This window comes from Mesocricetus auratus, unplaced genomic scaffold (genome assembly GCF_017639785.1).
Source record: "Mesocricetus auratus isolate SY011 unplaced genomic scaffold, BCM_Maur_2.0 Super-Scaffold_100013, whole genome shotgun sequence".
Classification (NCBI taxonomy): Eukaryota; Metazoa; Chordata; class Mammalia; order Rodentia; family Cricetidae; genus Mesocricetus; species Mesocricetus auratus.
Window position 1 is genome coordinate 38,492,937 of NW_024429196.1, and position 11,739 is coordinate 38,504,675.

Genomic DNA, 11,739 nt, shown 5'->3' on the forward strand with positions numbered 1-11,739 from the left:
CTCCTTTCTTAGCACCATATGTATTTATAGGAAAGACAGAAATGTCAGAGACCATGTGAGTTGCAGCAGGTGACAACTACTCTGATGGAGGTTAATCCTGCCCAGGCAAGGCATGCAGGACCATTGACTCTGGAAACTGTTGCTCACTTTTTCTAAAGCAGCTTGGGTGTCTCCCCAGTACCTCCATTGTAGTGTATAATCTCATGTGATGTGTTTAAGTAATCTCATGATTACATCTTCATCTACTGACATATATATCTGTGGGTGTTCAGGAAGGTTACTTTTCATTTACCTGTATAATTTTGATACATAGAAATATACTAGGATATGTTTCATAACTAGATATATTGTCCCACAAGGATTATAGACACTTATAAGCCTACTTTGTTTCTTTTGCTCAGACTAACTGCGTACAATTAGCTCACTTTTACCTCAAAGTAAGTGCAAACTAGACTAAAGGCTTTTGTAAATAGATCACAAATTTAAAACTTTACAACTATGCACAAAGTCAGAGTCACAGGTGTCTAACCAAGGTTACTACACAAAGCACCCTAAGAAAAGCTTGCCAGTTCTTCGATTGCTGAATCTAGCTGTCAAAAGACCTATGTCTTGCCTTTAATCCCAGCACTCCGGAGGCAGAGGCAGGCGGGTCTCTGTGAGTTCGAGGCCGGGCTGGACTGATAGCCTCCCAAACAATACAGAGAAACCCTGTCTCGTAAAAACCAAAAAAAAAAAAAAGACCTATGTCTCAAGTTTGTCACTGGGCACTGTGCCATCAGGCTCTGATCACAGTCTTACTCCTGAAACCTTGCAACCTTGTTTTGCCATGGTAAAAGGCTTGGCTCCTTATTGCTTACCCTAGGAGTGTGCTTTTGACCAATGAGAAGTAACTTGTAATTTTTTTCATTGGTTCAAGTCTCCTGTAAGAAGAGAATTTTGAGGCTAGAGGAGAAGAAGCTAGGAGGAATTAGAATTAGGACAGAAGAATAGAGAGACTTGCTTGGAACAGCACAACGTGAGGGAGTTTGTTCACTCTCAGATTCCCTAAGTTCCTTTTGCATCCTATAGTGTCCAATCTGAACCCGGAAGATGATCTTGGGGCTGTACCCTAAAGGTGGACAGAGTTATGCTTGCATATTGTGCAGTGTGGGTACCTAGCTCCTCTCCTCCCACTCTCCCTTGATTTTCTTCTTTCTTTGACGGGGCTAGGGAAAGAACCAAGGGGCTTTTAATCCAGGCAAGTACTTTGCCACTGCGGTACCACTGTACCCTATGTGCTCTATACAAGATGTCTCTGTTGAGCAGTGGCTTGCTGCTTAAGATGCACTGGCTTTCCCTTTCTTTAGACTGTGGTACTGTGAGCATGGATGGCTCTTATAAGGTGAATTTGGAGAGCATAGCAGTAATTTAGGCTAAGACTAGTATTCGCTTCCTCCCATTATCACTTGCCTTATAGCTCACGTGTGCACTTCCTTTTCCTCAGGTGCTGCTACATCTTCCTCCTCTTCTTCTCCCTCGTCCAGCTCCATAACAGCTGCTGTTATGTTGACGCTAGCTGAACCATCAATGTCCAGCACATCACAGAATGGAATGTCAGTTGAGTGCAGGTGACAGCAGGACTTGCTAGAGCACTTTGCACTTAATGGCTGTTGAGGGCCACATCTTTTTTTATACTGCACAGTGGCACACACACACACAAAATCAGACAAGCACTATTTTATATTTAAAAATTGTTTCTTGACAAGCTGACTTGGCACTTAAGTGCACTTTTTTATGAAGAAAAAGTACAACGAACTGCTTTTCCTCAAGCAATAATTGTTTCCAACTTGTCTGGGAATTGCGTGTCTGGTAACTTGAAGGCCTTCCACTGTGGCAGAGGAGGCTTTTCACTGCCTGTAGAGACAACACAGTAAGCAGAGAAAGGGTGGGCCAGAACATGTGAGATGACTTACTGTATATGTATTCCCTTGTATTTTGTTAAAGCTGGAACATTTGATATTTTTCCATTCATTTATTAAAAAATATGAACCTATTTTCATTTGTACAAGCTAATTGTTTTTTAAAGCAAGTCACCTTAGGGTGACTTTAATTGTATAAGTCAAGCACATGTAACAAATTCAAAACCTGCAGTTAACAGGATATTATTAGACATCAGTCCTGGTAACCAAATATTAAAGATTCTCTTTTAAAATGACTGACTGAACATGTTTACAGGTTTGAATTAGGCTAAAAGGTCTGCAGTGGCTTATCACGCCCCTTGAAATTGAAATGGGACTACTGTACTTTGCCATTTTTCTATAAATCAGTATTTTTTTTTAATTTTGATATAATACATTGTGTGAAAAAAGAAAATGGCTAATAAACTGTATTAAATCTTAAACAATGTATAAAGATTGTACTTAGCCAGTTCAAAGTGTATATTTATTCATAATGAATTATAACAGTTATATTTTTGTGTTTTCTTGTAAATGTTTCTTTTCCCTTAAATACAGATAATTCATTTGTATTGCTTATTTTATTATGAGCTTACAGCAAAAAGACTTCAGGAACAAACTGTTAGAATGGTTCAAGGTTGTTTATATGACCTATCTCACAAAGATGGTTGTTATTTTAAGTATAAATAGCTAATTGGGTAGTAGGCCTATACAATTAAATGCCTTGTATAAACTGCAAAATGAACGCCAAGTTGTTTTCACTTGTATTGATTTTATGTTGTATGATTCCAATGTTTGGCACTTGTATTTAATTCCCCACCTTTGTAAGACATTTGTATATTGCGGATGTGTTCATTGAAGCTATTTAAAACCTGGCACTGTTAATACACAGTACTTTACTGTACAGACTGTTTTACTGTTTTAATTGTGGTTCTGTGTGCTTTTTTTGAATGAGGCTGGCATGTTTTATTTGTTTTCTGGCAATACATGTGAGAATCTCGAAGCGTTTTGTTGTAGATGCTAACGTGTCAGAATCCTTAATCCTTTACATTCAACCTTTCTAAGAAAAGCATTTTCAGTCTTGTAATGTGTGCTTATAGTAACTAATTTTGTTGAAAAATGGTTTCAAGTTATTCAAATTTGTACAGACTGTAAAGATTTGTTGACAGCAAAATGTTGAAGAAAAAACTTATAGAATAAAACTATAAAGTATATATTAGGATCTGCAAACATGATGAATTATGTAATATATTGTACAAATGTAAGCAAAGGCTCTGAAATAAAATGCCATAGTTTGTGAATCCTTGATTTATTTTGTAGAAGATTAAGTAATTTTAGTTTACTTTGTATGTAATGACTTGAGAATATGTACATGTACATGCAGCCTGTATCATCACAAGGGTTTCTATTGATACCTTAAGGGATCGTTCTCCCTTTGGGAACCACATATGCTTAGTATGTTGTGCAAGACCTTGGTTTCAGTCTCCAGTATTTCACCAAACCAAACCCTAAAGCAACAAAAGAAAACCTTAGCTAATAGAGACAGAGAAATTTTTAGCTGTGATTATCTTCCTATATACTATCTCTCTAGAATCTGAATACGGATTTTTTGTTTTTGTTATGATTTGGGAGCTTGTCTAAAGGAAAAATATTAAGTACAACTTTAAAACTTTATTTTGGAGCCAGCAAAGGTGCTCAGCAGGTAAGCACTGATGACCAATGAGTTTACGAATCCCTGGAACCCACATAGTAGAAGGAAAGAGACTGCCTTCTGCAAGTTATCCTGTGTAGTCCCACACATAAAATACATAAATGTAAAAATAAGTTTCTGCAGGGTGTGGTGGCCCACATCTGTAATCCCAGCACTCAGGAAGTTGAGGCAGTTGGATCTTGGGCTACATATAAAGACATAAACATAAATAGAATTGCTGTGTTGCCCAAGCTGGCTTTAAACTGACCAAGTTCTCAATTCTGCCTGAGACTCAAATTGAAGGCGGGTTTAAATTTGTCCACAAGACCCAAGATTATGAGGGAAGCATTTACACAATTAATGGTAAACAACTGCCCACTATACTCAAAGTACTGGGATTACAGATTTATACCTCCATTCACACCTTAAAAATGTTTATTTTATTCAAAATACTACCTGCAGAGTGTCTTTTGTCTTTGACTTTGGTGGAACTTTGGTGACTCTTTAAATGACCTCTGCACCTATTACAGGACTCCAGTAGGCTTTGTTAAATCAGACAATGGGCCAATCCCCATTCCCAAGGTACTCTAATTCACTGTGGTAGTATTGTATATTATCTTTAAAAAATAGCGCAGTGATTTTAATCTGCAACTTTTTTTTTTTTTTCTGTTTTGAGACGTGGTCCCTGAGTAGCCTTGGGTTATATAGACCAAACTGGCCTTCAACTCAGATCCATCTGCCTTTGCCTCCTAAAGTGTTGGCATTAAAGGCATGTACACCACAGCTGGCCCTAATACACAACTTCAAGAGCCACTTCCTTGCTCCCAATTGTTCATGTTGTGTAAGGAGGAAGAAGATGGAAGAGGCAGGTTCGTAATAGTCTGTAGAGGGCCTTGAAAGCCATCTAACCAATCTGTCTGCACTATATCAACACTGCAGCCAATGAAGTGATTGGATATCATATGTGGTGTCCTTAAGAGGAAGGGATGGTGGCCCAAAGGGCTGCTGTTGCAGTCTGAGTTCAGGCATGTTTAAGACTCCATATCTCACCTTGCTCATCTTACACAGGTGAAAAAACTAGGACCCATAAAGGGGAGTCTCATCCTAGTGCTACATGGCCCTTGTCTTCCTCTTCAGTATTCTTTTCCCCAGCTGCACAGAATACTGGTAGCTGGCAGAGCAGAGCTGGGTTCCTGTCCAGAAATGTCCTTTGCTTTAAGGACCGCTCCCTCCATGGGTTAGGACAGTAAACATACCTGTTGAGACACCAAACTGACCCAGTACCTAGTACGCTGGCGCTTCATCACCTCTAAACCATGAACTTGAAATGTGAGAATCGGCCTGAACAGGCTAGGAGGAATGTACATTCGCTGGTGCACAGTACAGTAGCGGGTATGTACATGTGTCAATTTGAGTTTCCCTAAAGCTTACCCACAAGGAAATGGCCAAGTGCTTCTGACTCCACTTCCTGAACTCCCAAGCCCAGGTTTCCCTGACAGGCTCAGGACGCACTGGAGTCCCGACTTAAACTATCAGTTCCCCAGCTCCTTAGTACTGAACAGCCACAGACTGCTTGAAGAAGAGGTTCTAAGTGGAAGAGCAATGCCACATTCTTGACGTGGCCAGAACCTGGGCCAGAGGGAACTTGTGACTGCGGGAGCCTGGAAGTGAGGACTCAACACTGAGGTCATTAGGGAAGCTCTCAGGTCTGAGATTGCTTTGAGAGGGAAGCCGCACAGGAGAAAGAAGTGCCTGGAGTAGGGGTGAGTGCAACAGTGAGTGCCACACGTTGAATCTGAGCCTGTACCTGTGTTTACAGAGGGATCCTGGGTAGACTACTGTGGGGTAGCTTGCCAACACTCTCCTGGAGGTGGAGTGGGTCAGCTGGCTGCCCTCATCAGCATTCTGGCGCCATAGTCTCCACCCGTGTTCTGTTACTAACTCGGGTGAATCGCTGGGCCGCAACCCCAGTGTCCCTTCAGGACTACGTTTAGCAGATAACTCCCCTGATGGCACTCTTTGTTCTGTGTCATCTTTCCCTTGAGCTGGGTAAGCACTTTACCATTGTCACATTCTCAACTGATTGACAGCCTTTTGTGGCCCATGTAAGCCTCAAATTCTGTTAGGGAGCTGAGGATAACTGTAAATGTCTGATCCTCCTCCAGCCTGGAATTACAGGCACCACACCTAGCTTTACTTTTCATCTTCCTAAGTTGCTCAGCCTGACCTTTCACACACACCTAGCTCAGAAACTGTCTTCCTGCCTCAGCCTTCCTCTGAATAGCTAGGATTACAGACTTTGTGTGACCAGGTCCATCAAATCTGACTTCATGACTAATTTCAAGAATCCTGGGCATCTCTGTATAACCTGAGAGCAAAGATGTGTGAGTTTAGGAAGATAACACAATATTGCTTAGGGTCTGAAATATTTGGAGACAGGGACTTTGCTATGTATCCCTGGCTGGCTTGGCCCAATGCTCTTCCTGACTCCGAAACCTAAACACTGGAATTACAGGCATATTCCACACTCAGTTTGTGGGATCACATTTTTTTTAAATGTTTGAGTATTAAGCATGACTTCAGATATTTGGAAGAAAATATTGAAAAAAAAAAAGAAAACATGATACAGAAGAAAGTATATTCCAAATTAAAAGGCGCTATAAAAGGTGTGGTCTTGTTGAAGTTGATGTGACCTTGCTGGAGGAAGTGTCACTGTAATGGTGGGCTCTGAGTTCTGTGCTCAAGCTATGCCTACACAGTTCAACACTTCCTGTTGTCTGTGGATTAAGATGTAGGACTCTCAGCTCTTTCTCCAGCACCATGTCCTGCCATGATGATAACGGACTAAACCTCTGAATTATAAGCCATTCCAATGAAATGTTTTCCTTTATAAGAGTTGCCATGGTCATGGTGTCTCTTCATAGCAATGGAAACCCTAACTATGACACTAGCTTTTTCCTAAGCCATTTGTGGTGGTACATACCTGCAGTCTCAACACTTGGGATCAGGATTTCAGAGTTATCTTAGGCTACATAGTGAGTTTGACGCTAGCCTGGGCTATATGGGACCCTTTCTCAAAAACAAAACAAAGTGTGCATATGTTGTTTATTTTAGACACATTTCTATCTTGTCATTTTTTAAAGAGTATGAACAAACAGAATCTATATGATTTCACGGTGGTTTAAGTGTGCTCTCCTGAAAACTGCATAATTTTACTATGTTTTTTCATAGTAAATTTACTAGCCTCTTGGTACTTGTGAGATTGAAGAACACCCCTGGAAAGGAGTGGCTCTCAGTGTCCACTGCTGAGTTTTGTGCTTATTTAGGTAATTCATAAGTTCACATGATAAGGCAGTATCTGTCACTAATGTCAGCCCTGGTATTTGGAGGTCAGGTGGGAGACTGTATCTGCTGTCAGTAAAGTAGGTGGAATGGTTGCTTCTCACTGAGTGGCTTCCCTCAAGCTATAGTGGTCCCACTCCAATGCTGTGTGCATGCGTCCCCTAGTACAATATTCAGCACAGTAAAAGAAAAGAGGAAACATAGTTGAACTGTGAACATAACTGTAATCTCCTGTGTTCCTGATTATGTGAGCATCATCCTGAATGGTGTAATATGTTTTGTTTTGTTCTCCCAAAGTTGGATGGTGGAAGTGGTTTCTGTTTTTATCTCTTATAATGAATATCTATTTCAATTCTGCATTTTCCCCTTAAATGTTGATTTGTATTTTGTTCTTGTGTGTGCGTGGTCAACCTAAGTCATTGCATGTTTCCTCGGATTTCAGATTACTGTGTGTTTGTTTTAAGGTTTACTTATATGCTATATAGGAAGGGTTTTTTTTCCCCTGCATGTAGTATGTATACTGTGCATGGTGCCCACAGAGTCTAGAAGAAAGCACTAGATCTCCTGCAATTGGAGTTTCAGATTGTTGTGAACTGCCAGGTAGGTGCTGGGAACTGGACACAGGACATCTGCAAGAGGAGTAAAGTTTTCCTAACCGGTGATCCATCTCTCCAGCTCCTGTATTTATTTATTTGTCTATTTATTTATTCTTTTTACTTTTCATTTTGTTGGGGGGAAAGGGCGGGTTGCTTGCATGTATGTCTGCATTCTACATGTGCAGTGTCCTCTGAGTCCAGAAGGACAACTTTGGATCCCATGGAACTGGAGTTACAGGTAGATGAGAGCTGCTATGTCAATGCTGCAGCTCATGAGGAGACGCAGAGAGAAGCAAACATATTGTGCTGAAAAAAAGGTACCACCACATGGCAGGGATAGATAAGAAATATGGGTTGATTTAAGTTGTAAGAGCTAGTTAGTAACAAGCTTAAGCTGTAGGCTGAGCATTTACAATTAATACTAAATCTTCTTGTCAGTTATTTGGGAACTGGTGGGCAGGAAAGAAAAGTCCACAGTTGGTGACCTTGATCTCACCAAACTGGAAATGTGTCCCGGGTGGAAAAGTTGGGGAAGGGGATAGGCCATGGTCTAGGCAGTAGTCTGTAGTAAATACATGTCACTGAGGTGGACAAGAAGATGGAATGCATTTTCACTCACTATTTTGAAAATACTGTCTTTGGGAAATAGTATATAGAAAACCTAATGGGTGTTTGAAATGTAGTCCCAGGGGCAAGAGGAAAAAGAAATAAATCCATCTGGGAGCAACTTAAGCAGAAGCTTCAATGCTGGTCATTGTTTCACTGGGTAGAGTTGAGGTGAAAGACTTGGCAGAAAGAGAGGCATTGTGGTTAGAGGCAGAGTGGAAGGCAGGAAACCCATGGGGAAATAAAGTAAAAACAAGTAGAACCTTCATAGATACAGTAGTTTATCATTTAGGCCAACATTTCATACTGTTTAGAATGTAAACATGTTGTTAAAAGAGGGTTAGATAGGATAATATCTTGGGCATTTGCAATACACATGCAATATTAAAGGTAACAAGAAGTAGCAAGTGGCTGGGTTTTGGTGGCGCACACCTTTAATCCCAGCACTTGGGAGGCAGAGGCAGGCGAATCTTTGTGAGTTTGAGGCCAGCCTGGTCTACACAGTGAGTTTCAGGACAGCCAGGGCTGTTAGACAGAGAAACCCTGTCTCAAGAAACAACAACAACAAAAACAAAAAACAAGAAACACTCATACATATAAATAAATCTGAAAAAAAAAAACCCAAACCTATTAGAGATCTTGAAACAAACTCCTAGTAAACGCCACATCTATTAAGAGTAGGTCTTGGTGGTACACATCTGTAATCCCAGCACTCAGGAAGCTGTGGCAAGAGGATGAAAACAGCCACTTGCTACTTCTTGTTGCCTTAATATTGCATGTGTATTGCAAATGCCCAAGATATTATCCTATCTAACCCTCTTTTAACAACATGTTTACATTCTAAACAGTATGAATTGCATTGATTTTTGTCTATGTCTATTCTACCTTATCCCTAAAAGGAATCAAGACTATTTTATGTTAATAGATTAGCATGAAAAGGGAGCTTATTATTTTAAAGAGATTTTGATATTTTAGCCTTGTGGATGCTGACATATGGAATAACATATTTAATTAGTAAACTAAGGAAATGCAGGCATCTGGAAAATATATTTGGTATTTCAGTGCTTTACTGACTTGTATGTGAGCCTCAGTATATAATTTATTTCTCTGGCTTAATTTGCTGGTTTGTAAAATGAACCATTGGAATTTTAAATGACTCATCAGCAGCTAGAATGGGACTTAACGTTCTTGAGAAAATAAAGCTGCAGAGAATATAGAATTCACAGGTTTAGCATCTAGAAGTTTCGATGAGAGAGCCCCAAGTTTACTGGGTGTAGAGGGGCCCTGCACAAGGCCTTTGTCTATAGATTCACTAAATTCAAGCTGGTTTTTGGATGCAGGCATGTCCTTTTGTAATCCATCTAGTCACAAGAGCATCAGAATGTTTCCACAGGGGAAAGTTACTTATCAGTTTAAGGTTTCATCTTTGTGACAGGGTGGCAGCTTTACCAGTCTCTGATGGTGTCGAGTACCAGTGGCTGCTGGAGGGAAGAACCGCAGTGTACAGTTGTTGACTCTTGAGTGTTGGATTGGTTAATTGTTGAGAGTGTAGATGTGAATGTGTTACTCACTTCGCAGTAGTTCAGAGTGTGGGCTCAACAGTCAGGCGTAGTACAAAGACTTCTACTATCAGTTTTGTGTTTTTGAGTATGCACCTTTATTTTTTCAAACTTCTGATACTTATTTTTGTTTTTTAATTAAAAAATTTAAATGTCTGCCAGTCTTGGTAGCACACACCCTTAACCCCAGCACTCAGAGGCAGAGTTAGGTGAATCCCTTTTCGTTCAAGGCTAACCTAGTCTACATAGTGAGTTCTAGGCAAGTCAAGGCTACACTGTGAGACCCCACCTTAATTTTCTTTTAAAATACTTTTTAGAGATTTATTAATTTTTAACCTTTTGTGAACAATTGTTTTACTGCATGTATGTCTTTGCACCACATGTATGTGTCTGGTAGCCAAAGAGGCCAGAAGAGGTTTCCTCTGGAACTGGAACTGGAGGTGGTTGTGAACCTTCAGGTAGATGCTGGGAACTGAACTCAGTCTCCTGCAAGAGCATCAAATGCTCTTAACTGATAAGCCATTTCTGCAGCCCCCCAGCCCTGCTTCCTTCAAACAATTACTATTTTGTGGTGTGTGCGCATTTGTACACCACACAGTACATATGTTTAGGATGTAGTTTTCTCTTTCCACCAGCAATAGGATCGGGTGGTCAGGCTTTTTGCCCTGCTGCTTATTTTTTTTAATGGTTATTCCCTCATGGATTCAGGGATGAAATTAGTACGTGTATTACATATGCTTGTAACATAAATAACACATTAGCTTCCATGAGCGATGGTTGTATGTGGGCTGTTCTCAGGCATGGCCTTGTGTCTTTGTCTCTGAACCTTCTATCTACTCAATTCTCTACATTTTCCCCAGATTAGAGCCATACTTTACTATTGGTGTTTCCACTCCCATTATTTTGTTCTGACTCTAAGTCAAATGAATGAAAACAAATTTATGTGTTAAAACTAAGGGACTGGAGAGGGCTGGGCACCCGATGTTTGAAATATCCCCTCTGCACTGATTACTGGGGCATCTACAAGCATTATTTCATGGCTCTGAAATCAGAAAATATGAATTTTAATCATCAAGTCCTTTTATTATAATTTTAGAATTTTCAGTCATGTTATAAAAGCAGAGCTGGGAGTAGAGAAATGTTTGTGAGTATGTGGAGGGCACAGAACCAAGATTTGAGGAAGAAAGATGGAAATGTCCCACTCCATCCAGTTCTGGGATGTGGAGCCAGGCCATGGAGCTTGGATTAGAAAGAGGGAGGGCCAGAGGGAAAGACAAGGGAAGGCTGAAGAGTGGGTTCACAAAAAAGGGGAGAACGGACAACATAGTTTAGGCCACATTCAGGGAGTGAGACACTCAAGTGGTAAAAGTGCTTTGCAAACCTGACAACCTGAGTTTGATCCCTAGAACCCACAAGGTGGAAGACGAGAAACAATTTAATTCAGCAAGTTGTCCTTTGGTCCTGTGACATGCATGTGCACACACACCACACACACACACACACACACACACACACGTAAATGCAATAAAAACTCTAAAGTTGTGTTATATAGGAATGACATAGGAAGTAGTGGGAATAGAACTCAGGTTGTGTAAACAAGAGCAGCAGGCTGTGAACAAAGTACAGGCAGACAATTTAAAAACATGCAAACAATTCTGTTTCTTCTTAGATGTTACCCGAGACCCTTTGTCATCTTTTCAGACAGAATTTATCTACCAGCTCATGATAGATTAGGAAGAACAAATGAAAATGGCTACCCTGTGGAAGTAACCCCACTGGTGAAGTTAGAAGAGATGTGGCTACTGAACTTGACACAAAGATATAAAGACAAGGATTCATGAAAAATTAATACAAGATAAAAATTTTACATGTAAATAACATGACTAAGAGTTCAAGAGCTTATTTTTCATGTAACCACCATTACAAGTCTGTTTTAATTTTAATTGTTTATATAAGAAGAGGTGCAAGTAATTTTCATAGGACTTTCATGAAAAGTTATTCTAAAAACACAT

General features: G+C 40.2%; 1 protein-coding gene across 4 annotated transcripts in view; it reads left to right on the top strand.

The window, feature by feature from the left end:
* Positions 1–3,235, top strand: part of Arid4b (AT-rich interaction domain 4B) — a 123,258-nt gene extending 120,023 nt beyond the window's left edge. For all 4 annotated transcript variants that reach the window (XM_005071794.4, XM_013114666.3, XM_005071795.4 and 1 more), the window contains one exon: positions 1,484–3,235. In XM_005071794.4, the coding sequence (XP_005071851.1) occupies positions 1,484–1,611 (128 nt within the window). In that variant the 3' untranslated portion in view covers positions 1,612–3,235. The remainder of the gene's footprint in view (positions 1–1,483) is intronic.
* The last annotated feature ends 8,504 nt before the right edge of the window (positions 3,236–11,739 follow it).